The 27,028-nt window shown below is 42.5% G+C and overlaps 2 protein-coding genes across 3 annotated transcripts in view; one reads left to right on the forward strand and one right to left on the reverse strand.

Annotated features, from left to right (window-relative positions):
* Positions 1 to 6,650, forward strand: ybx1 (Y box binding protein 1). Its single transcript, XM_045696013.1, has 7 exons — positions 1 to 295; positions 1,992 to 2,082; positions 2,355 to 2,427; positions 3,170 to 3,508; positions 4,118 to 4,203; positions 5,446 to 5,717; positions 6,325 to 6,650. The coding sequence occupies exons 1-6, from the start codon at positions 16 to 18 to the stop codon at positions 5,690 to 5,692; spliced, it is 1,116 nt and encodes a 371-aa protein (XP_045551969.1). The 5' UTR covers positions 1 to 15; the 3' UTR covers positions 5,693 to 5,717; positions 6,325 to 6,650.
* A 79-nt stretch (positions 6,651 to 6,729) lies between these two features.
* The window catches only part of arhgef16 (Rho guanine nucleotide exchange factor (GEF) 16), a 34,177-nt gene continuing 13,878 nt past the window's right edge, over positions 6,730 to 27,028 (reverse strand). For both annotated transcript variants that reach the window (XM_014146177.2, XM_014146178.2), the window contains exons 6-15: positions 25,379 to 25,539; positions 21,263 to 21,415; positions 20,710 to 20,839; positions 19,932 to 20,006; positions 16,607 to 16,699; positions 16,255 to 16,409; positions 13,500 to 13,685; positions 7,835 to 7,899; positions 7,436 to 7,537; positions 6,730 to 7,114 (exon numbers count right to left, since the gene is read on the reverse strand). In XM_014146177.2, the coding sequence (XP_014001652.1) occupies positions 6,975 to 7,114; positions 7,436 to 7,537; positions 7,835 to 7,899; positions 13,500 to 13,685; positions 16,255 to 16,409; positions 16,607 to 16,699; positions 19,932 to 20,006; positions 20,710 to 20,839; positions 21,263 to 21,415; positions 25,379 to 25,539 (1,260 nt within the window). In that variant the 3' untranslated portion in view covers positions 6,730 to 6,974. The remainder of the gene's footprint in view (positions 7,115 to 7,435; positions 7,538 to 7,834; positions 7,900 to 13,499; positions 13,686 to 16,254; positions 16,410 to 16,606; positions 16,700 to 19,931; positions 20,007 to 20,709; positions 20,840 to 21,262; positions 21,416 to 25,378; positions 25,540 to 27,028) is intronic.

Here is a 27,028-nt window from a genome sequence, read left to right on the forward strand (position 1 = left end):
AGAGTGGGCGGGACTATGGCTGGGGATAGTCCACTGCATCGTTTTTCGTTCCTCCCAGTTCGATCGGCAACGGGAGAGAGGAAAGTTGAGAGCCCGAAGGCAGCAGCCCCCACCACCGCCGGCCCAGGTTACCATCTAGCACCGGGAAATACACTAGAGAGCCACCGCCGGCATTACCAACCAGAAACCATGAGCAGCGAGGCCGAGACACAACAACCGCCGGAGCCTGCTGTGGATTCGGAGAGCCCACCCAGCCCGCCAGCTACAGCTTCCGCGGGGGATAAGAAGGTCATCGGTAACGTTAAGCTACAATAGCGTTAGCCAAGTGGAACATTATTGAATGCCAAATTAGATTTTATTGGCACGGTAACGTTGATTTCAAAAATGAATCAAACTAGTTACGTCGAAATGTCTAAATAATTGTAGTTAACTAAGTTAGTAACTAGGATGGCTATCTTGAAATCGTTAACTAAAACGAACGTTATGTTCTCAGATGTATGTTAACTAAAGTGCCAATTCAAAATGTCAGTTGGTTTAACGTGAATCTACTTCATAAGTTACCTAGTTGACGTTAGCCAAATACTCAGAATTTACTAACTATAGTGCTTAGATATAGGCTGACCATATATCTGAGAGTCAAGTTCCGAGGTAATGAATACTGCAAGTTAGCCTTTCCTCCATATCCGCTGTCTTTGGCATCTATGTCCTAATAGTGATTTTAGCCAACCGCAGCTAGCCTTTCTGCTAAATGGCTTGAAAGAGTTGATATTGGCCTTGTTCGTGACCGATTACCGGACCCCCAAAATAACACAGATCCCATGACCAGGATAGGTACTATACAACGTGTATTTTACGCAATTTCCCTTTCTAAATTAATTGTAGCCCATTTTAGGGACTTGTAACAATGAATTGGAGGCCAACGACTGCACCACAGAGCCACTATTGCAATTGTATGATATCCCTTTGTTCGCGGAGATGCACATACTAGCTAGCTTGCTTGATAGCATCATGCTAAGGCTACAATAGCTAGCTACTAACGTTATATTGCTAACTTTCGATAACTAGCTAATGTTATGTTTCACCTCCCCCAAAAGTAGTAGTTTGTGTTAACTTAATTAAGTTGCAGATGGAGTAGTTAGCTAACCAACTAGCTTCCCATTATGTCGAGTGGATAGTGGCGACCAAAATGTCCGCATCGATGTTCGGATTCTATTCATTTCTTTTGTCCAGCTTTGGCAGACAATTTCACTGTTATCGCGCCTAAAACCTTACCCATCACACGCGTAAGAAATACTCACTCGGTGCCCATGGGTATTTATTTGAGGTGTTGAATAACAGGTTTAAGCATCCTGGCCCGTATCCAACCACATGGTTGAGACCAAAGGCAATCTGCTAGCTAATTTAGCTACAGTGGCTATGTAGCTAAACTTGCTTGCTAAATCGCTAGCTAGCATCTTAGGGCGCGACACCACGTGTAAAGATTCAAGCACTTCCTTGTGCGCATTGAAACTGGGGTAATGGTTTTGCATCTCTAGTTCCGGGCAGTAAATGATTATCCGCCCAGGTTACACATTATACCAGACACTCTGATCAGTTGTGTACATGGCGTAGAACACATTGAACGTCTAGGCTAGTACCGGTAAGCTCTGGCCTCATAAGACCCTCGTCACGTAGGACGGTCATTATTGCAAGCTAATAATATGCGTTGGACCATGCCATAGCAGCTGGCAGACAAACACCAAGGGTTTAGCGGCCGAATCTATAAAAAGCGCAGCAGTTAATTATAACTTGCTTCCCCAGTGTATTTTCCTTTCCTGGTTGGTGTCTGTAGTCTTTCATTATCAGTCTTGCCATTTGATTGCCCACATGAAGTGCTCTTGACCCATTCCCCCTTTGAGTAATATTTGAACGAGAATGAAAGCAGCTAATGTGCACGGTACATCTTTGCATTGTAGTTATAGTTGGTAACTCGGCTACATTGTCTTTTTCAGCAACTAAGGTTTTGGGTACAGTCAAATGGTTCAACGTCAGAAATGGCTACGGGTTCATCAACAGGTATGAAAAAACAGGTTTGAAGAAGCAACCTCTATCCTATTATGGCTTTGATTTGCTTACAAAGCTGGGAAGCAGATTTGCCTGTCCGTGGCATGCTCTTGCCCTTAAAAAAGGTTCTTTTAAAAGCTGTTAGTATAAAATTTTTTACCCTTCTCCCCTGTTAGCCTCTATCACAAAATCACCCCCTTCTACCACTACACCAAACCCCGAAAAACCCCCAAACCCCCAAGCGAAATATGTGTAACTTTTTACCGCCTCCGGCAAAAGTTTATAGTTAACTGTTGTGTTTTTTTAGACTGCCATAACCAAAAATACCTTCGCAGTGTTGGAGATGGCGAAACTGTGGAGTTTGATGTGGTTGAGGGGGAGAAGGTAGTTGCAGGCTCATATACATTAATATGCCTTAATATTTTGGAATATTTAAAGCTTTAAATATGAGTTATAGATTTCTCGTTGAAAGCAGGTCTAAGTGGTAGAGCTGTTCTGTGTGCTTCCCGTTAAGTGTAGTTTTACTTACACCAGCTGAAAATAAAATGGTTATGGAAAATATATTTCAGTGGTTTCGGCTGTACAATCATTTTCTACGCAATATTTGCTTGTTTTGGCACAAACCGAAATTAGACAAACTATAACTTTGGCAATCAGGAAATAGCGGTGTGATTTCTGCCTAGTGCACCTTTAAGGCATTCAAATTTACTCTAACATCACGTACCACCTCAGTTATGATAAACAGTGATTCTAATGTGCTTGGGTAGTTTTGACTAGTCATCAATGCTATGCAAAATAACCTAATAAATAATTTTAGTGGGTGCTTATATTTGTCCTATTAAGTAATGTGTGTATTGGGGGAAAAAAATGTTTTTGTTGCATACCCCAACTCCCCGAGACACCCTCAGTGAGTGGGGTATGGCATCAATTCCCTAGAGCAATTAGGATTAAGTGCATTGCTCAAGGGCACATTGACAGATTTTCACTTTATTTGCTTGGGTATTCGAACTAGCAACTTTTCGGTTACTTGCCCAATGCTCTTTGACCGCTAGGCTACCTGCTGTCCTAAACTTGATTCTCCAGAATGGTAGTGTGGTCCAAACAGTGTGTTTGAATCTCTTCCCAGGGAGCAGAGGCAGCCAATGTGACCGGCCCAGCGGGTGTCCCAGTCCAGGGGAGCAAGTATGCAGCTGACCGGAACCGCTACAGGCGGTATCCCCGCAGGAGGGGCCCTGCCCGTGACGGCGAATACCCGGACAACTACCAGAGTGACGGCGAGGGTGAAGGAGAGCGTCCCCCCCGCAAGAGCCGCGAGTGTGCTGAGAGTGCCCCAGAAGGAGAGATGCAGCCCCAGCAGCGCAGGCCCCCCTTCCCCGGGAGACGGCGCTACCCCCCATACTTTGTACGTAGACGCTACGGCCGTCGGCCCCCGTACACCAACGCACCTCGCGGAGAGATGACTGAGGTACGCTGTCACAGGCACTCCTGAAGCAGTCCGGCCCCGTTCCAGTGATGTCATACACACTCTCATCGAATACGCGCGCCACACTTGGTTTTGGCCGGACAAAACCAAACCTCACGTGTATTAGTCAACAGACCAATACAGGTTCACCAAAATAGGTCTACATAGTGTATATACTGACAAGAGTTGGCTCCAAACCACTGGTCAACAGATTACAATTAAACCTTGAGCGTATCGGTCAACAGACCGATACAAGTTGACCAAAATAGGTCTGTCAATCTGTCACAAAAACCCCAAAGCGTTACACCTGCGGTTGGTCACCACACGTGCAGAGACTCAAATATAATATAGTGGCTGGTGATTCTTTCTATCCAGATAATAGGTAGAATCTACTGCACACCAAGGCACAACTGGCAAAACTGGAAAGTGTCTCCCCACAGGCAAATTAATGGTAGCTAAGCTTTCTGTCAGTCAACTGTCATCAGAGCTTATCTTTTCCTGTTTTTTTTCATTCTTTCTATACATTGGTGAGTTTCAGACCCGGATCTAGGTTGAGTCAGGACTTCGTGAGCCTTGAGTGATTTGACTGTGACTAACTCTGTTTGTTTTTAGGGTGGCGAAGGTGATGAGAACCAGGGAGGTCCAGACCAGGGCAACAAACCAATGAGACAGAACTACTACAGAGGCTTCCGACCAAGGTTCGCATGTTGTTTATTGACACAAGGCTGCAAGAAGGGGTTATAACCTCAACACGAATGGACCCAGAACTTAATCGAGCAGTTGACCTATTACACCAGAGTTTAGTTCTGGGTTAACCAAGATTATCCCTATAGTTATAATTGATATAAGTATTATGAAATGCATGACCCTGGTGAATTGGCCAAACTATCTATGGACTATGATCTTAAATGATTCCAGAACCAAACGATCTTTGCTGTTGAAATGATGATTTCTCATGTCTCTTCTCTGACAGAATAATGGAGAGAGCATAAACACCTCTGATCTCAGCATGTTCACATTTACTTGCCCTCAACAACCCTGTTTAAGTTGAGGAATATTCGTGTTTCTATTTTGAGTGTCATTATTTTGTCAAACCTGTGGTCCATGTTATGACCAGGCCTTTCGCTCTGCCAATATGCCTCAATGATGAACTTGTATGTAAATTGAACTTAATCAGAAATGGTTCAGCGCACAGCCACAACTTGAACGCCAACACTTGTTTTAAGCTCAAATGCATGCTGCGCTGCTAGCCCGTGGACAATTCTTTACTCGTTTCAACCAGACTGTGGCAAACGTTGCAACCAAGGACAGACGATGTTTACATCGTAGCACTCTGTGGTCCCGTTCCATAAGCTTGTGACCTACCACTTTGGCTGAGCTGCTGTTGGTCGTAGATATTTCCACATCACAATAACAGCACTTAGTTGCCTGGGGCAGCTCTAGCAGGGCAGAAATTTGACCAACTGACTTGGTGGCATGCTATGACAGTGCCATGTTGAAAGTCACTGAGCTCTTCAGTAAAGCCATTCTACTGCCAATGTTTATCAACAGAAATTGCATGGCTGTGTGCTCGATTTAAATCATTTTTTATTCACTGTCAGCAACGTGTGGCTGAATCCACCTCAATTGTCTTATTTAGCAACAAAAAAAACATTTTTATACTTTGGATTTAGACTCAGAGCAACAATAAAGAGAGCTCATACTTTGCAGTTGAGGAAAATTCTGCTTTGAAAGTTGCTGAACTTGGAACCATTTTCTCAAGTGGGGTTACATCTGGGAAAAAATGTAATTATTAGTGATTACATTTTGTTCCATCTGGGAAAAAAGGTTACATTTCAAATTCCCATCCCTAAAATGGAATTGGCTGTCATGTTCTGAAGTTATGGGTGCTATCTTGAGATGAGGCCGGTGTTAAAGTGTGTATCCCTCAACTCCTGCAGCAGGGGTGGCGGTCCACCCCGTCCCAGACCGGTGCGGGACGGCGATGGGGAAAACAAGGAGAACCAGGATGGTGATGGTGAGAACCAGGAGCCCCGCCAGCGCCGCTACCGCCGAAACTTCAACTATCGCCGCAGACGCCCACAGACTGGCGGCAAGCCCCAGGATGGCAAAGAGGCCAAGACCGACGGCGAACCATCTACAGAGAAAACGCCCGCTCCCGCGGCCGAGCAGGGCGGGGCTGAGTAGAAACTGCCGGCATACCATCGTCCGGGTGAGTCCAACACACATTGCTACTCAGCATACCTGATTTCTGGGGGGGGGGGGTGAGCATGCTGAATTAAATTTCAATGCAGTCAAGCTTAGTTTGTTCAGTATAGGACTGCAAGATTATTCATGGTAAAATATACAAATAAGTTCTACTTTTCCACAAGCACACTGGCATTGATGTGTAGGTTGGAGAAACGGGTCCTTATTGCTTAAAGATCAATCAATTTAGTGGAGGGGGGAAAGTACAAGTATTCTTGTATCAAATGAATGGACCACAGGCTGCATTAAATCTGCTTGCGGGCAGTCTGTTTGAGACCCCTGATTCAGTGGAAAGGTCCATATCAGATGGCCATTGCTGTGTCCTGGGCCAGTTTACTCGAGTTCTAAAGCCAGCCTCAGTCTGCACTTTCTATTGACACTGTGCTCCATCGCCCAAGGCAGGGGCAGAATGAGGTAATGCCATGGATTTGATAAAGCAAACTGCCTGCCTGATTAGTCCTGCCATTGTGCCATGTCTGATGCTGGCGTCAACCTCTGCCCCTGTTGCACATTCATCAGTTGACTGATGCAGTAATGTATTTTCTTTAACAGTCTCCCTCTTTTCTCTACAGTTGTCATCAAGAAGAAACAAAGATCTGAGCAATAAGAAACAGATTTGACTTGACGATCGTCTTAAGCTTGCACCATGAATTTGACCAGATTACCACCGATTGCCTGCAGAATCTATGCAGACCTGTTTTGTTCCATTATTTTTGTGACAGCTAAAAAAAGTTTGGGGGAAACAGCAGATGTTTTTCTAAAATCGGTCCTAAGTTTTTACACCAAATGGTTTTTAAAAGTAATTTGATATCTGGTCAGTTGACATTTTTAAATAACTTTTTATGTATTCAAACATGAATTTTAACAACGCAAGCTCAAATAAAAAGTCAAAGGAGAACTGTTGACTCAACTTTTGTACCAAATGGTCTGCTCTGTCCAAATGCATGACAACCAAGGACTTGGGGGGTATACTGTAGTTAGTGTATACAAGTTTGAATATTTATTTGGCACTTGCAGGCATCGCACAATTAACATTGATGGGGAAGGCATTACTGATGCTAAGTCCCACCACCATGGCATGTTTCAAATGAATGTAAAATAGAAATACATTTACACAATAACTGACATTAAATTCATACAACACTACCACTTCAAATGTACATGGCAACTACTTCCTGCCCAAGCGAGGTCTATTACTGATTGAGGCAGGGATGTTGGTTGGCTAAACGTTGGTTTCCTTGCGCAGGCGCTTCATACGCTGTACATTGTTCTCCCTGGCAATGCGGTTGGTGATCTCCGTGGCACAACTGGCAGGAAACCAGCCCCTCTCCCCGTCCCTCATCCTCTCCCCATGGCACCAGTCTACAACAGGAAGGAAGATATTTTGGTAGCAATATGATTTAAGATTATCTTAACACACTTAAAGCAGCAAACTGCACTTCATGGTTTCACTAAAAAGCTGAGGGATGGGGTTTGAAAAGTAAACCAATACTTTTGATTCAAACCAATTAAGTGTAAACATTGAGTAAAACAAGCTTATTTGGTATGACAGTTTAGCTAAACTCATAAGGCATCTTTAAATCAATGGGTACATACTAACTTACAAGTCCAAAAATTGATGTAGCTATTGCAGGTTGCCCCTTAAGTGTTAGCGCTAGGTTACTTGTTTCTATCCAGACTTACCCTCTTCTTTCTGCAGGAGGATGACTACCTCTGCTTGCTGCAGGCCTAGCTCATCTGGCTCCTTGGGCATGTAGGCTTTAGTGGCCTCGTACTGCGGCAGGCCTGAAACACCATAAAAAGGCCCACTAATAAGTTAGCCAATGTCATTGCAATGGAAAGTGTAGGAAAGCAGATACATGTAGCTAGTCACCACTAGTGGTTCTGGGGGGAGATTTACATATGATTTTTCAAAGTAGATCACTAGATCCAAAGTAACAGATAAGAAAAATAGTTACGGGCAGGTTTAGTGTAGCTTAACGTCTTCCAGTGTGAAGTAGTTGGTCAATTATATTTTCAGAGTAGCTTCCCCCACCACTGACATAACCAGCAATCAAGGTAAATTGCATCTAATAATCCTACCGTCTGCACTGGTCCTGTTCTGCTTGTGCTCCCGGAGAGCACTTACCCAACGAGCGCGGTCGACCCTTGAAATTAAGACAGATCAGACACTCATGGCATTGTTAGTAGAAACTGGTTGTATCAGTTGTGCATTCCAAAGCATGGGGAGGAGATTCAGGTTTCACTTTCGGTAAAGATGAGCTACAGACCATCTACTAACCCTTATCCTGACCAGCAGTTGCTGAATGCAGTTAGTGCATTCAGAAAGTATTCAGACCCCTTCCAGATTACAGCCTTATTCTAAAATTAAGTTGTTTCTCCCCCCCCCCCTTATCAATCCACACACCATAATGACAAAGCAAAAACAGTTTAGAAATGTTTGCAAATATATTAAAAACAAACTGAAATACCACATTTACATAAATATTCTGAACCTTGACTCAGTACTTCGTTGAAGCACCTTTGGTGGCGATTACAGGCTCTAGTCTGATTGGGAATGATGCTACAAGCTTGGCACACCTGTATTTGGGGAGTTTCTCCCATTCTTTTCTGCAGATCCTCAAGCGCTGTCAGGTTGGTATTTTATTAGCATCTCCATTAGCTGTTGCAAAAGCAGCAGCTACTCTTCCTGGGGTCCACAAAACAACTACATACATTAAAAAAAGGCACACGTAGCCTACATATCAATGCATACAAACTATCTAGGTCAAATAGGGGAGAGGCGTTGCTTTCTGTTTTTTGAAACCATGTTTGCTGTTTATTTGAGCAATATGAGATGGAAAGTTCCACGCAATAAGGGCTCTATATAACTACATTTTCTTGAATTTGTTCTGGAGACTATGAAAAGACCCCTGATGGCGTGTGTGTGTGTAAGTTGACTATGCAAACAATTTAGGATTTAACACATTGTTTCTTATAAAAAGTAGTGATGTAGTCAGTCTCTCCTCAACTCTTAGCCAAGAGACTGGCATAAATAGTATTTATCAGCCCTCCGATTACAATTAAAAGCAAAACATCCCACTCTGTTCTGGGCCAGCTGCAGCTTTCCTTGCAGTACTGGACCACATGACTAGACTAGACAATACTAGAGCCTGCAGAACTTGCTTTTGAAGTGGTGTCAAAAAAGCAGAGCCTCTCCCCATCTTTGCAACCATGTTTTGACCATGACAGTTTACAATCTAAGGTAATGCCAAGTAATTTAGTCTCCTTAACTTGTTCAATCACCACACTAGCTGAGGTCTAGCACTTAAGGAATGATTTGTATCAAATACAATGCTCGTAGTTTTAGAGGTGTTCAGGACCAGTTTATTACTGGCCATCCATTCCAAAACAGGCTGCAACTCTAAGGGTTTCAGTGACTTCATTCGCTGTGGTTGCTGATGCGTATATGGTTGAATCATCAGCAAACATGGACACGTGGCTTTAATGCCAGTGGCAGGTCATTGGTACTCATTTCTATTTTTAGAGGGCCTAGAGAGCTGCCCTGCAGTACACCACACTTTACATGTTTGACATTAGAGATGCTTCCATTAAAGAAAACCCTTTGAGTTCTATTAGATAGCTCAATCCACGATATTTCAGAGGTTGAAAACCCATAGCACTTAAGTTCAACAGGTTATGGTCAATATCAATTTCTTTCAACAAATCAGTCATTTGTGTCAGTGCAGTACATGTTGAGTGTCCTTCTCTATAAGCATGCTGAAAGTCTTAATTTGTTTAGAGAAATAGCATTGTATTTGGTCAAAAAAAATTCCAACAGTTTGCTAATTGCTGGCAGCAAGCTTATAGGTCTGCTGTTAGAACTAGTAAAGGCCGCTTTACCACTCTTGGGTAACGGAATTACTTTGGCTTCCCTCCAGGCCTGAGGACAATGACTTCCCTCTAGCCTCAGATTAAAAATATGACAGAAAGCTACGGAGGATGGTGGCTGACTATAGCAATGCCTAAGTTGTCAATGCCAGGAGGTTTGTCAATATTGATCGTTAACAATAATTTTCCCACCGCGCCTACACTAACTTTACAAAATTCAAACTTGCACTGCTTTTCTTTCATTCTTTTTTATGCATGAATATAATTGCTCAGTTTGTGGGCATTTCCTGCCTAAGTTTGCCCACTTTGCCAATGAAATAATCATTAAAATAATTGGCAACATCAAATGGTTTTGTGATGAATAAGCCATCGACGAAAGATGGAGTTGAATGTTTTTCTGCCAAGTTTTTTTTTTTTTCCCCCATCATTCTTCATATCATTGATCTTGGCTTCATAATAGTTATTTTTATTGAGTTTAGTCACAATCTCAATTTGCAGTAAGTAAGGCAGTCAGATGTCAACCATACAGTTTTTCAATTCCTCAATCCATGGAGCCTTAACAGTTCTAACAGTCAGTTTAACATTGATCATAAATTCATCAAGTGCAGCGTCTGGATGCTCCTCATTAATCACAGACCCACAAATATTTTTAATATCCACATAAGTCACAGTAAAATATTTTGTATGATCTGTAAATACACTATTTTAGGCCCAGCTGTTGGAACTTTGGCTATCCTGGATATAGCCACTATATTGTGATCACTGCATCCAATGGGTACGGATATAGATTTAGAACAAAGTTCTACAGCATTACTAAAGATGTGATCGATACATGTGGATGATCTTGTTCCTGTATTGTTTGTAAACACCCTGGTAGGTTGATTAATAACCTGAACCAGATTACAGGCACTGGTTACAGTAAGAAGCTTCCTCTTGAGCAGACAGCTTGATGAAAACCAGTCACTATTCAGGTCCGCAAGAAAGTAGTCCTCTGTTTACATCACATACACTAGCAAGCATTTGACACATTATTTAGATACTGACTGTTAGCACTTGGTAGCCTATAGCAACACCCCAAAAGAAAAAGGCTTTAGATGTGCCAAGTGAACCTGCAACCACAACACGTCAATAAGCAAAGATCTTCTAAGCATTACAGGGACATGGCTCTGAATATATACAGCAACTTCTCCCCATAAGAATCTCTGTCTCTTCTATGAATATTATATCCTTGGATTGCTACTGATGTATCAAATTATTTATCTAAGTGAGTCTTCGAAATGGCTAATGTGAATGTTCTGATGTTAGAAATAAGGTTAATGAAATCAGTTACTTGCTAAGACTACATATAAGAGCCATTTTCAGCACTTTCCTGAGTAGCTTAGAGACAAAGCAAGATTAAAATCATACACACATTCAGCAGTCCATTAATCAATTTGTGTGCGTGCTGCGGAGTTGAGGTTACGAACCCATAGGCTTGGCTCATCACTTCCAGGCTTCTGGGAGGGAGGGTGGACAATGAGCCTGTCGTAGCAGATGTACGCAATGTCCCCACACACTCTGGCAGCTTTCATGGCTGGGATCAGTGCTTTCCTCTGGCGCACAGCTTCAGGATAGTCCTCGTTGAGGAAGATATGTTCCTCTCAAGTTCTTGGCTCTTTCCAGAACAGCTACCTTGTTCTTGAACCTCAGGAATTTGACCACTGGTCGGCCGGTGGTGGGTTTTCCAGTCCTGTGTTGTCATTGTTAGCTGTCATTGTTAACATGGATTCACGCACAGAACTAATGTCCTCTCTAAAATGACAGATTGCTGTCATCTTGCCGTTCTCCTGTTTCAACTCGTCGAGCTGACCCTGGGAGAACTGCAAACTGTTCTTCAGGTCCTGGACCTCTGGTCAGGTCGTCCATTCTTTTATTAGTAGAATCCACAAGTATTTGGACAAAACACTTGTAACAACTGCTTATAGGTCTCTTTAAAAGATCCTTCACGTGTGATAGAGAGACACCACTGGCACTGTCCTCAACGGTACTCCCACCGGCTTTGGTCCTTGTCATAGTAGCCAACATCTTAAGTTAGGCTGTTACTCCTCGCAGTTCCAGACAGGGCAGGTCACAGGGAAAATGTCAGGGATCTAGTCACAAACCCCGGACAATCTGCGGTCCCAGCCACAATAGCTAACCGCATCACGGGCTGTGTTCAAGAACACCGCGCTAGCTTGACATCCAGCTAGCTAGCAGCGACACCAAATAGCTCCTCAGACCCATCCTTAGTCGGCAGGATCACTGGAACAATACAAGCAGTCCCAGCAACTGATGCCAACTGCGTCGCGGGAACCAATATAAGCTAGGTAGCTACCAAGAACTTTCCAATATACTTTTAAACAAACAAAACCAAGCTCTTCCTCGTACAACAGGAAGTGACAAAATTAAAGTCTACATAGCTGGATGGGGAGCGTCGCTGCACAGCTATTCTCAGGTCTCGCCAGAGATGTTCGATCGGGTTCAAGTCCGGGCTCTGACTGGGCCACTCAAGGACATTGAGACTTGTCCCCAAGCCTCTCCTGTGTTGTCTTGGCTGTGTGCTTAGGGTCGTTGTCATGTTGGAAGGTGAACGTTCACCCCAGTCAGAGGTCCGGAGCAAGTTTTCATCAAGGATCTTTCTGTACTTTGCTCCGTTAAGCTTTCCCTCGATCTTGACTAGTCTCCCAGTCCCTGCTGCTGAAAAACATCCCCACAGCATGCTGCCACCATGCTTCACTGTAGGGATGGTGCCAGGTTTCCTCCATATGTGACGCTTGGTATTCAGGCCAATCTTGTTTCTCATGGTCAGAGTCCTTAAGATGCCTTTTGGCAAACTTCAAGCGAGCTGTCATGTGCCTTTTACTGAAGAGTGGCTTCCGTCTGGCCACTCTACCATAAAAGCCTGATTGGTGGAATGCTGCAGGGATGGTTGGTCTTCTGGAAGGTTCTCCCATCTCCACAGAGGAACTCTGGAGCTCTGTCAGAGTGACCATCAGGTTCTTGGCCACCTCCCTGACCAAGGCCCTTCTCCCCCGATTGCTCAGTTTGGCTGGGCGGCCAGCTCTAGGAAGAGTCTTGGTTGTTCCAAACTTCTTCCATTTAAGAAGGGAGGCCTTTGTGTTCTTGGGGACCTTCAATGCTGCATAAATTTTTTGGTACCCTTCTCCAGATCTGTGCCTTGGCACAATCCTGTCACTGAGCCCAACAGACAATTCCTTCAACCTCATGACTTGATTTTTGCTCTGACATGCACTGTCAACTGTGGGACTTTATGTAGACAGGTGTGTGCCTTTCCAAATCATGTCCAGTCAGTTGCATTTACAACAAGTGGACTCCAATCAAGTTGTCGAAACAGCTTAAGGATGATCAATGGAAACAGGATGCACCGGAGCTCAATTGCAAGTCTCATAGCAAAGGGTCTGAATACTTATGTAAATAAGGTGTTAGTTTTGTTGGAATACATTTGCAAACATTTCTAAAAAGCCACCCACACCTCTGATTCAGAGGGGTTGGGTTAAATGCGAAAGAACCATTTCAGTTGGACAACTGACTAGGTACCCCCCTTTCCTAAAAAAAAGTTTCTGCTTTGTCATTATGGGGTAGTGCGTGTATAGATGGATTAACTAAATAATTTTAGAACAAGGCTGTAATGTAACAAAATGTGGAAGGGGTCTGAGTACTTTCTGAATGCACTGTATGCTTTAAGATGTATCATGAGCAACCGCCTTATGATGATCCTGACTAAATACAATTTTCTGACAACATAAGCCTTCAGATTATTATTATTTTTTTTTTTTAATGACTCATACATGCCTGTAACCAGTATTGGACTGAATGAGAATGAAAGAGCTAGTGATACCTGGACTCAGCGACCAGAGCGATCTCCTCCGGTCTCCCCTCGCTGTTCCTCGACATCAGCAGCCGCAGAGACAGGTGGGCGGAGCCTCCCTTGGCGGGTGGTGATGTCCGTCCCTCCATCTCCTCCGCCGATTCCACCTCCACATTCACCAGCGTGGCATAGTCCATCACCACATAGCTCTCTTCACTGGACACACACGAATTACATGTTCATGTGTGTTTGAAACATATCCTGTACATGCATGTATAATAAATCGCCACATACAGTACAAGTCAAAAGTTGGACACCAACTCATTCAAGGGCTTCATTATTTTTTACCATTTTCTGCATTGTAGAGTAATAGGCTGAGACAAAACTATGAAATAACACATATGGAATCATGTAGTAGTTAAAAAAGAAGTGGTAAATCAAAAAATATATACATTTTAGATTCTTCAAAGTCACCACCCTTTGCACACTATTGGCATTCTCTCAACCAGCTTCATGAGGTATGCTTTTGGAATGCTTTTCCAACGGTCTCGAAGGAGTTCCCACAGATGCTGAGCCCTTGTTGGCTGCTTTTCCTTCACGCTGCGGTCCAACTCATCCCAATTGGGTTGAGGTTGGGTGATTGTGGAGGCCAGGTCACAGCACTCCACTCTCCTTGGTCAAATAGCCCTTACACAGCCTGGAGGTGTTTTGGGTCATTGTCCTGTTGAAAAACAAATGATAGTCCCACTATGCCCAAACCAGATGGGATGGCGTATCGCTGCAGAATGTGGTAGCCATGCAGGTTAAGTGTGCCTTAAATTCTAAATATATATATATTTTTTTAAATCACTGACAGTGTCACCAGCAAAGCACACCGAGACCATCACACGTGTAGATCATCCGTTCACCTACTCCTCGTCTCACAAAAACGGTTGGAACCAAAAATCTCAAATTTGGACTCAGACCAAAAGGACTGATTTCCACCGGTCTAATGTCCATTGCTCGTGTTTCTTGGCCCAAGCAAGTCTCTTCTTATTGGTGTCCTTTAGTAGTGGTGTCTTTGCAGCAATTTGACTGTGAAGGCCTGATTCACAGTCTCCTCCTGAACAATTGATGTTGAGATGTGTCTGTTACTTGAACTCTTGGAAGCATTTATTTGGGCTGCAATCTGAGGTGCAGTTAATGAACATCCACTGCAGCAGAGGTAACTCTGGGTCCTCATTTCTTGTGGCGGGCCTCATGAGAGCCAGTTTCATCATAGTGCTTAATGGCTTTTGCGACTGCACTTAAAGAAACTTTCAAAGTTTTGAAAGCTTGATCTTCATGTCTTAAAGTAATGGACTGTCGTTTCCCTTTGCTTATTTGAGCTGTTCTTTCCATAATATGGACTTGGTCTTTTACCAAATAGTGCCATCTTCTGTATTCCAACCCTACAACTGATTGACTCAAATTCATTAAGGACTACCTAATGAAGCTGGTTGAGAGAATGCCAACAGTGTGCAAAGCTGTCATCAAGGGAAAGGGTGGCTACTCAAATATATTTTCATTTGTTATTTTTGGGGGGTTAACACATGGAATCATGTAGTATTTCATAGTTTGTAGAATAATAGTGGGGAGACAATGTAGAAAACAGCTTAAAAAAAAACCGTCAATGAGTAGGTGTCCAAACTTTTGACTGGTACTGTATACAGTCAGGTCTAATTATTGGCACCCTTGATAAAGATTGGCAAAAAAAAAAAAAATACTGAGCTATATTGTATGCAAAAAAATAAATATATGACTTGTGAAATTATATTAGTATGATATTTTATACTAATACAATTTCACAAGTCATTAAAAAAAAAGTTAAATCAGGGGATTAAAAATTGACACCCCTTTTCAATACTCTAGCACCCTCCCCTCACGAGGGTAAAAACAGACTTTTGCTAAAAGGTTGTGGGATTAGAGAAGACATTGAGTTGAAATTAGAATATTACGCCATACAGAATGTTTCCAGATCCTTGACATCCTTCCTCTGCACTGCCCTCGTCAATTAAAACCATGGGTTTTCAATTGGGGTACAAGTCCGGAGGCAGATTACCATTACAAAATGTTGATTTTGTGGTCAATTAACCATTTTTGTAGATTTTGATTAGTGCTTGGGGTTATTGTCTTGTGCTAAGATCCAACAGTTGGCATGACTACGGAGTAGGCAAAAGCACAAACAGATCTGGGACCAGGCTTCTCTAGACAGTCATTGTGACCTGAAGATTGTAAGATGGCCTTGAGACACAGTTCTGAACATGACGCCAGCACACTGGCATATCGCTTCCTCTCACCGTTGACATGGATATAGCCTTCTAACTCAGGCGCATGGACACACACGCTGACTGGAGTCTGCTGAACAGACATGGTGTAAGGGGGTTCTAGGAATCCCAGGCATGCTCAGCAACATCTTCCCTCCCGCCATCCTCTCCTACTTTCCATGACAGGTCGCAGCTGGCCCTACTCAACCCCCCCCCTCCCCCAGAGGTCATGACCTGTCTCCACTGGCTTAAGTAGAAGGACAGCAGATAAATGACTCCTCTTCAAATGAATGAGTTGGATGCGAGTGTGAAACCAGCATAAGAACTTATTCTGTTACATCAAAATGTGATTTGTCTGTTGTATGAATACGCTTTGGGACAAATGTTATGGACGGAGGCCAGAATTAAAATCGAACCACATTGCGCTGACCCCAAACTGCACTTAACTTTTCATCTCAGCCCATAAAGATTCGTATTGTCAGAGGCTGAGGCTCTCTCACCTCTTCTTTTTGGTGACGATGAGCACGTCGTTGAAGAGGAACAGGTAGTAGCTCCTGTGGCTGAAGGCCTTCCAGAAGATACTGAGCTCCTCAGTGCAGACGGCCAGCTCCCCGCGCTTCTGCAGCCACCGTGATGACGACACCAGTGGGAAAGGCTGAGGACAGATTCAGGTTTATTTTGTAATTTTTTAAAATTATATATAAAATAAATTAAAAAGGTACTCGGTCACAACACATTTAAAATAAAATGGATCAAACAATAAGTATAAATAAATTAGTAAAAAGCTAACAAGACAAACATAAAAAAATTATTGAAATGTAGTGCTGTGAGTGAAGGTCTGCTTGGCCGTACCTTGATCTTGCCAAACTCCATCTGCTTCTGAATAGTGTACATCTGTTCGGTCCTCTCCATTCGCCTTGCTCCGTTGTTGCAGCTATTCACCAACTGATGGGATGAGAACACATGCAACATTTCATTTACAGATCTATTTTGGTTGCACAATGCTCAGTAATCCAACACACAGCAAAGGAAATGTACTGCGCATTCAGACCTTGACTTTCCACTGTTACGTTACAGCCTTATTCTAAAGTGTAAACTCAGCAAATAAAAATGTCCTCCCACTGTCAACTGTGTTAATTTTCAGCAAACTTAACATGTAAATATTTATATGAACAAGAGTCAACAACTGAACAAGCTCCACAGACATGTGACTAACAAATGGAAGAAAGTGTCCCTGAACAAAGGGGGAGGGGTCAAAATCAAAAGTAACAGTCAATGCAACTGGAAACCACACCAGATACTAAGTACTGCAGTGCATCTCCTGGCCATGGCAGAACACTGACATTCAGGTCTTGCAGGAATTCACGCACAGAACAAACATGGTCACATTGTCATGCTGGACGGTCATGTCAGGAGGAGCTTGCAGGAAGGGTACCACATGAGGGAGGAGGATGTCTTCCCTGTAACGCACAGCGTTGAGATTGCCTGCAATAAGCTCAGTCCGATGATGTTGTGACACATGGCCTGGGGCGGCAAGTAGCCTAGTGGTTAGAGCATTGGACTAGTAACCGAAAGGTTGCAAAATCGAATCCCCGAGCTGACAAGGTAAAAATCTGTCCTTCTGCCCCTGAACAAGGCAGTTAACCCACTGTTCCTAGGCCGTTATTGAAAATAAGAATTTGTTCTTAACTGACTTGCCTAGTTAAATAAGGTAAAAATAAAGAAAAAAAAGCCCCAGACCATGACGGACCCTCCACATCGATCCAGAGTACAGGCCTCGGTGTAACACTCATTCCTTTGACGATAAACGCGAATCCGACCATCACCCCTGGTGACACAAAACCGCAATTCGTCAATGGAGAGCACTTTTTGCCAGTCCTGCCTAGTCCAGCGACGATAGGTTTAAGCCCATTGGCGACGTTACCGGTGAGGACCTGCCTTAGAACAGGCCTACAAGCCCTCAGTCCAGCCTATTGCGGACAGTCTGAGCACTGATGGAGGGATTGTGTGTTCCTGGTGTAACTCGGGCAGTTGTTACCATCCTGTACCTGTCCTGCAGGTGTGATGTTCAGATGTACCAATCCTGTGCATCTGTTGTTACACACGATAAGCTGTCCGTCCTGTCTCCCTGTAGTGCTGTCTTAGGCATCTCACAGTACGGACATTGCAATTTATTGCCCTGGCCACATCTGCAGTCCTCATGCCTCCTTGCAGCATGCCTAAGGCACGTTCACACAGATGAGCAGGGACCTTGGGCATCTTTCTTTTGGTGATTTTCAGAGTCAGTAGAAAGGACTCTTTAGTGTCCCAAGTTTTCATAACTGACCTAATTGCCTACTGTCTAAGCTGTTAGTGTCTTATCGACCATTCCACAGGTGCATGTTCATTAATTGTTTATGGTTAATTGAACAAGCATGGAGAACAGCGTTTAAACCCTTTACAATGAAGATCTGTGAAGTTTGGGATTCTTACAAATTATCTTTGGAAGGCAGGGTCCTGAAAAGGGGACGTTTCTTTTTTCGCTGAGTTAATTAAATAAAAAGCTCAATATCCCATAATGACAAAGCAAAAACAGGTTTAGAATTTGCTACTTTATTAACAGAAATACCTTATTTACATAAGTATTCAGACCCTTTGCTGTGAGACTTAAAATTGAGCTCCGGTGCATCTGGTTTCCATTGATCATCTTTGAAATGTTTCCACAACTTGGAGTCCACCTGTGGTAAATTCAATTGATTGGACATGATTTGGAAAGGCACACACACAATTGTCTATATAAAAAAAGGTCCCACAGTTGACAGTGCATGTCAGAGCAAAAATCAAGTCATGAGGTTGAAGGAATTTTCTGTAGAGTTCAGAGACAGGATTGTGTCAAGGCACAGATCTGGGGAACGGTACAAAACAAAAATAATTATGCAGCATTGAAGGTCCAAGAACACAATGGCCTCCATCATTCTTAAATGGAAGAAGTTTGGAACAACCAAGACTCTTCCTAGAGCTGGCCGCCCAACCAAACGGGGGAGAAGAGCCTTGGTCAGGGAGGTGACCAAGAAGCTGATGGTCACTGACAGAGCTCCTTTGTGGAGATGGGAGAACCTTACACAAGGACAACCATCTCTGCAGCACTCCACCAATCAGGCCTTTATGGTAGAGTAGCCAGATGGAAGCCACTCCTCAGTAAATGACAGCCCGCTTAGAGATTGCCACAAAAGGCACCTAAAGAACTTACCATGAAAACAAGATTCTCTGGTCTGATGAAACCAAGATTAAACTCTTTGGCCAGAATGCCAAGCGTCACATCTGGAGGAAACCTGGCACCATCCCTACGGTGAAGCATGGTGGTGGCTGCATCATGCTGTGGGGATGTTTTTCAGCAGCAGGGACTGGGAGACTAGTCAGGATCAAGGGAAAGAGGAATGGAGCAAAGTACAGAGAACTTGCAAAGTACAGAGCGCTCAGGACCTCAGACTGGTGAAACGGTACACCTTCCAACAGGACAACGACACTAAGCACACAGCAGTGGTTTCAGGACAAGTTTCTGAAAGTCATTGAGTGGCCCAGCCAAAGCCTGGAATTTAACCCGATCGAATAACTCTGAGAGACCTGAAAATAGCTGTGCAGCGATGCTCCCCATCCAACCTGAGAGAATCTGCAGAGAAGAATGGAAGAAACTCCAAATACAGGTGTGCCAAGCTTGTAGTCATACCCAAGAAGACTTGAGGCTGTAGTCACTGCCAAAGGTGCTTCAACAAATTACTGAGTAAAGGGTCTGAATACTTATGTTAATGTAATTTCAGTTTATTTTTAATACATTGCAAAAATGTCTAAATACCCATTTTTGCTTCGTCATTATGGGGCATTGTGTGTACATTGAGAAAAAAAAACAATTCAATCAATTTTAGAATAAGGCTGTAACGTAACAAAATGTGGAAAAAGTAAAGGGGTCTGAATACTTTCCGAATGCACTGTAAGTTGTTACAGTGCCAGGGTATAGCTGTAGCAGTACTGCAACATACCAACAATACACCATGCGCGATTAAGTTAGATGTATAGAACAATATGACAAATCAAAATGGATGTCTGTTGCAGGCCTGTGAAGCGTTCAAAAAGGTCGACATTTAGAAATGTTGGAGGACGGACGCAACAATGAACATGCAGGGTTTGTGGAGCAGCCTACCTTACTGATGGCCTTCAGGGCCCACACTGCAGCAAAGTGCTCCGCCGTTGTGTCTAGAGTTTTCTGACAGATTGTCTGGTAGAGAGAAAGAGAGAAAGAGAGAGAGAGATATGGATGGATGGATGAGGTTGGGGTCCCAACTACTACAAAACCACCTATTGCCCATCCGGATTTCAACCCCTGGATACCAGATGTCGCAACTGGTTCACCCTGGGAATCTGCTTATAGAACAATGAATACCTCTAGGCCCTATAGTAATAGCCTAGTCGGGTCACGTCGACAGGAGAGACTCCTGTCCGTACGGATACCCAATCCTTTTACAACAGGGGTTTCCAATGCTGGTCCTATGGAGGTACAGGGTGTGCAGGAATTAATTCCAGCCCAACACTAACACATCTGTTTCAAATAATCAACTAAACAATTAGTTGAATAATGAGTGTTGGTGTTGAGCAAAAGCCTGCAGACCCAGCAGCACTCTCCAGGACTGGAGTTGGAGAACCCTTTCCTATACCAGTGGCAGGGCTTTGACTATTATTGGTCTGGTGTCAAATCTCTCCATTAGGGTGCGCCCAAGGCCTCTCTGCAGTGTGTCATAGCAATTCTGCAATGTTTGAATCTCACGGACCCCTCTCCTTGAGGGACATTACGAGATCAGAGGAAAATGCCAAATTTTCTCCTCGCTTACCCTTGACGTTTTGAAAAGGAGGATGCAAGGAATCAAGACAGACTTTTGGGATTCACCTGTTGACTCCCATCAGAGGAATTGTGAGGGACTTACATCTAATAGCAGCGGCAGCCGGGTGACCCTCTGCATTGGAAGGATGAGGAAGGAGATCATGGGCAGGCCTTGGGACTCGCCACTCCCCTCAATCCGTTTCAGCACCTCCTTAAAAGCATTGTTGCTCGTTCTGAGAGACACAAACAAGGAGAGAAGATGAAGCCACTATAAGTCATGTTTGAATCATTTCAACATTGCATTATCCTTTAATACTTAGCCCATTCACTGATCGGACATGACTGGATTGGTATAACCTACGTAGTGGAAAACCTGATTTTCATTTATCCAACCATTTAGATTTGGTGATTTGATTACTTTAAGGAAAGGAGGACAAAGGGATGCATGTTAAACGTATTTAATCAGGGTTTCTGTTATTGGCCCTGTTCGATTACTTCAGAAATGCATACTTCTTTTCAACCTTACTTGATGTAGTCACAGATCTGAATTAGTTAGATGTGTACTCTCACCAATCAAATCACTTATAGATCTGTACTTGAAGGAAGGATGCATTTCTGAGGTATTCGAACAAGGCCCTTAAATTTGTCCTACTCACAGCAGCTTCTGCAGCGTCCTCTGCTGGAAGGTCTCGTTGGAGCAGTACACGATGTAGGGCTCAAAGTGGTGAGCGGCGTGGTTCTGCACTATGTCGCTGATGTCCTGGATCACCACGTTGTCATGGTGACGCCTTTCAAGGTCGTCGAAAAACCTGTCGAGAACAGAACACATGCATAACTGTTCCCTTCCCTCTCTAACCATAAGAGCTACTGTACCGGAGCCGCCGTTTAATAATAACCGCAGTGACTAAGGCAGTTACGTTGAGAATATTCCAAGCGCAGCCAGCAGCAGCATTGTACAAAGGTTGTAATTGACCTCTTAGTGCTGCCCTGAAAATGGCACTTGTGATCTTTTGATTGCTTAGACTTTTACAGTTCAATACCAGAGACTGATAGCATGTCATAATGCAGGGTTCCCCCCAGGTGCACATTTTGGGTTTTGACCTAGCACAACACAGCTGATTCAAATAAGCAAAGCTTGTTGGTTGATGGGTTGTTATTTAAAAATCAGTGTTAGAGAAAAAAAAATGCAAGTGGGAGTGGCAGGAACCAGGACCCAGTTTGAAAAACCATGTCATAATGAACAGATCTAAAGACTTGGGTGGAGGGAGGGGATATTTTGATTTTATTTGGTTGTGAACTGATATTGGAGATAGCAAATGATGTTTGTCCACTTTCAAAAAGGCACACGGTGGTAATAAAATTGATGTTCCACTATCTCAGAGTGCACATTAATGAAAATACCACAATCTACTACACTAAATGTGAGCTAGGAAAGCATTAAAAGAAATCAAAACAAAATTAGCTAAGCTAGTAAGGCCAATGATGTATTACATAGGGCTGGGCGGTATACCGTATTTTATGATACACCGAAAATGGTTTGGATTTTTACTTTACCTTCTATACCGGTATTTGAATGTTTGGTTTGTTAAATGTGATACGCCATGTGTACTTTACTTCGCTACTTGGGCAGGTAGCCTAACGGTTAGAGCGTTGAGCCAGCAACCGAAAGGTTGCTAGATCGAATCCGACAAGGTAAAAATAAATAATATATATATATTCTGTCGTTCTGCCCCTGAACAAGGCAGTTAACCCACTGTTCCTATGCTAACATTGTAAATAAGAATGTTCTTAAAGAATTTGCCTCAATAAACTTGAATAATTGGCTTTCTCCCAGTGCCACGCCCCCTGTCACTCAAGGAGCGCACTAGACGTTCCTCAACCACGAGACACTTGCGTTCAGTCTGCATGCGCAATGCTGCACATGTTGATGCACATGTTGATTACTTCGTAATATAAATCCAATAGCGTTCTATAATGACACGGCTAGTTTGTCTTTTCTTAGCAAGTTGCCCTAAATCTTGTTAGCCGCTAATGCTAATAAATGTACTGAGTAAGAGCAAACGTAGCTAGCCAATACAGCCTGATGGTGTAGACCTAAATGAGCATGTTGTTTGTGCAACAGTATCTTCTAAAACAAAGAGGAATATGCTAGCTACATGAAGTAGCTAAGAGAAAACATGCAATGTAGCCAAAGCTTATAGGGTCCCCTAGGAAACACATGTCAACACTAGATCCTACCATGTCGCAATAACTCCTCCCTGGCATTTTAATTCGTTGGCATCTCAAACACCATTATATAATAGTGATTCTATTTCCATGATTCCAGCAGTTTTGCTCTAATTCGCAAGTCAAATCGCAACATTTAGTTAAAAAAATAAGTCCTAGATTTGCCCACATCGTGCAGCCCTACGTGGCAGTGTGGAAATTCTCTCAATTGAGCAGTGGTGTAAAGTACTTACGTAAAAATACTCTCAAGTACTATTTAAGCCGTTTTTTGGCATCTGTACTTTTTTTGACAACTTTTACTTCACAACATTCCCAAAGAAAATACTGTACTTTTAACTCCATACATTTTCCCTGACACTTAAAAGTACTTGTTACATTTTGAATGCTTAGCAGACCAGGAAAATGGTCCAATTCTCACACACGTCAAGAGAACATCCCTGGTCATCTACTGCCTCTGATCTGGAAGACTCACTAAACACAAATGCTTTGTTTGTAAATTATGTCTGAGTGTTGGAGTGCGCCCCTGGCCAGCTGTAAATTAAAACAAATAAAATGGTGCTATCTAGTTTGCTTAATATAAGGAATTTGAAATTATTTACACTTACTTTTGATACTTAAGTATATTTAAAACCAAATACTTTTACTCAAGTAGTATTTTACTGGGTGACTTTCACTTGAGTAATTTTCTATTAAGGTATCTTTACTTTTACTCAAGTAGGACAATTGGGTACTTTTTCCACCACTGCAATTGAGTGCAGAAAAGTGCTGAAATTTGTTTTGGTTGAAGTTGAATTGAAGAGTATAAAACGATCAGAATGCAGAAAGACTCATTGAAATCACTTAGAAAGTGTGTTCTGCCACCCTAGGATCACTCACTAATCATAAAGCAAATGTAGAACTTATTATTCAAAAACTAAAAATACCGTCAAAGCGTCCAATATATATATATATATATTTTTTTTTTTTTTAAATACCGCGATACATTTGGGCCATATCACCCAGCCCTAGCTTCTAATAGTACAATTTCCAATGTGCTATAAGTTAGTTGTTACTTCCAGCCCCACCCATTACAGGGACTCATTTTTTGCTGAGAAACCTTGAGTAAACTGACACCCAAAACAGCTCAACTGAAGCAGCAATGTCACACACTCCCACACGATAGTCGAGCAAACACATTAGAACGGCACACTTCCCATTCAATTTTAACTGTGGGCAGCCGCATAACGATTTGTGCAATTGCCGTTGACAGAGACTAGATCCATTTTCATTCAAAAAGCAGCAGTAACAAACAATAACAATGTAGACTTGAACGCAACATCATTATTAAGCTCTGCTGAATACCACCTGACCTACTAGGCAGTAGAACCGGTTGAGCCAGCGTGTCTAAACACGTCCAATGAGTCCTTCCAGGAGACTTGCTCATGTTCATTCCATCGGAGGCTGCGTTTACACAGGCAGCCCATTCTGATCTTATATCCCACCAATTGGTCTTTTGACCAATCAGAGCTGATCTGATTGGTCAAAAGACCAATTAGTGAAAGAAATATCAGAATTGGGCCAGTTGTGTAAAGGCAGCCTAAATTAACCCATTGTGAACCTTTAAGCTGGGCAAACAACCAAATCTAAAATGGGAATAACAGTACTGTATTTAATTACTAGATTAGACAGATTTCTTTATTCACAGATGTTTCAATGTTTGTCCATACAAGCATTTCCAAAACATTGATAACAATAATTTTGCTCTAGGTATGTCTGTGTTACTAGTCCTAGCTAGAAGAGCCAGGTCTGCTAACTTTCATTGAACCTCTTTAGATGGCCTGTAGTTTCTCGGAGATCAAGCAAGATAACTGAAATAATGATTTCCACCATCAAAGTCACATAAGTAATGAATGACAACAACCTAAAGATGAGAGTCAAGGAACATGTTTCAGCCTCAGCCTGCACTTCTGATTGCCTCCAGCTGCTCGGTTTGTGGAATTTGATGCTTATGGTGAGATCTCCTAGTGCTAGCCTAGTCCAGGTACGCGTGTGCGTCAGCCAACTGCTCGGCTCTGACTATTATGCATTAGTGATACAAATAAATCGATAGTTACATAATCAGGATATTATTTAGGGACGATATAGCGTATCGCTTTGACAATACAATTGTGCTAGTTGGCTGTACCTGCACCAACTGAGAATGCCAACAGTGTGCAAAGCTATCAAGACATATGGTGGCTACTTTGAAGAATCTCAAATATATTTTGATTTGTTTAACACTTTTTTGGTTAATACATGATTTCCATATGTGTCATTTCATAGTTTTGATGTCTTCACCATTTTCTTACAATGTAGAAAATAGTAAAAAAGTAAACCTTTGAATGAGTCAGTGGGTCCAAATTTTTGACTGGTACTGTATATAGGCCACGGCCCTGTTTGCCATTTGAATGTTTGCCACCTAATAACCTCACTATTCCAATTGCAGGCCAGATAGAAATGTTGTGACCTTCATACTGAGACCATCCTAACCCAGCGGTCTCCAACTGGAGTCCGGAGAAATATAGTACCTTTTGCTGACACCTTCAATGACAGCAATGTTGGAGAAGAGGTGGTGGTGCTCGGTGGCAGTTATGGTCTTCCGCAGTGCCTCACTCCCTTTGAAGTGCCTCACCAGGATTCCAAGGCTGTGGAGGTACGAGAACTCTGAGGTGATGATCTCAAAGATGGCCTGCCAAAACCACGTGAGAGAATGTCAGTGGAGAAAAAAGGCCCCTTATATGGCAGGGTGAATCCCAAAAAGAAGACCTGTATTGTGCAATGAACACTAAAAATATATTTTTTAAAACAACAATTTCAAAGACTTTACTGAGTTAGTTAGGGCTGTGGCGAGCTGGTTATTGTCATGCAAAAGACTGGCAGTTTCTGTAAGTTGACCGTTAATGAACAAAAACAGGTTTAGCATCTACAAGCCTCCACACATACAAGCAGCTGCTACGTGCCTTTGGAACATCTACATTTAAAAAAAAGTCTAATAAAATCAATTTAATATACACATCACAATAAATCCATTATTTTAGTCAGGTCTAAAGAAACATGTATTTAAGAAGAACAGAATATGAGTTGTCCTACATTATCTGGCCATGTGCCATGCGATGCCAAGATATGCATAAGTCCCATGACAATTGTATTGTAAGAAGAATAGAATTCAACTTAACTGAATAAAATTGAAAGGGTATTTTTCCCATTACAGAGCGAGTGCACGTACGAAGTGGCTATGTTGAGCGTAAAAGTGATCATTTGAAACAGGACCTATATTGAGTTATTCGGCAACTTTAGTTGCAAATGATACAAACCGTATATGTTTTGATCTAAGAAATTCTTTGGGATGCATGATGCGACTATAGGCCATTGATGATTTGAGAAAGAAGCAAAAAAATTAAAATAAAACTTGCTCTGTTCCTTGCCTTGTTCTCAAGTGATCATATTTTGACCCAGTCTATTTTCAATGTAACCTTGTCTTTAAAAATAATTGTACATATTAGTAATTTAGAATGGCTTTTCCACAAGTCTGTTTTGTACAATACTTCGGTTTTATAGCGGAGCATGTGCTTAATATGAGCAGCTGAGAAATAATATAAGAACATGCATCAGCCACTGATATTCCTGTTGTGCAGTTACATGTTTTCGCAATGAAACATTTCACTAAATAAACTGTTTGACAGTCCGTCTGTGCGCTCAAGAAAGGAATAAAGGAGAGATGGAAATGCATGGTGGTGAGATATTCAGTATAGCTTATGGTAATGTCACAATTCATTATGAATATATATTTAAATCCCTATTACTAGGCTATTCAAAATCACTAATTATAGGCAAACCCTGCACAATCAACAAACCTAGGGCTATATGTTCTTTCCCCAGACTCGAGAGTATATACATTGGAGTGTAGCATAAGGTAACCAGTCAATCCAGTATGCATAATAATACTACAGTCCACACTCAACGTGATTACTTGAATGTTACTTTTTGGAGGAGTATATTTTGGGGCTTGGGCTCATAAGCCTATCATATGGAGGTTTTGAATTAGTCACCTTAGAAAGCGCTGTCTATGTCATTGTTAGGCTTTGAAACATCCACAAAAAAAAAAAAAAAAAGTTTCACACTGTTTCAACCTGCTGTTGAAGTTTTCTTCAAATCGATCATCACAGTGAGGGGAGTTG

Source organism: Salmo salar, chromosome ssa15 (genome assembly GCF_905237065.1).
Source record: "Salmo salar chromosome ssa15, Ssal_v3.1, whole genome shotgun sequence".
NCBI lineage: Eukaryota > Metazoa > Chordata > Actinopteri > Salmoniformes > Salmonidae > Salmo > Salmo salar.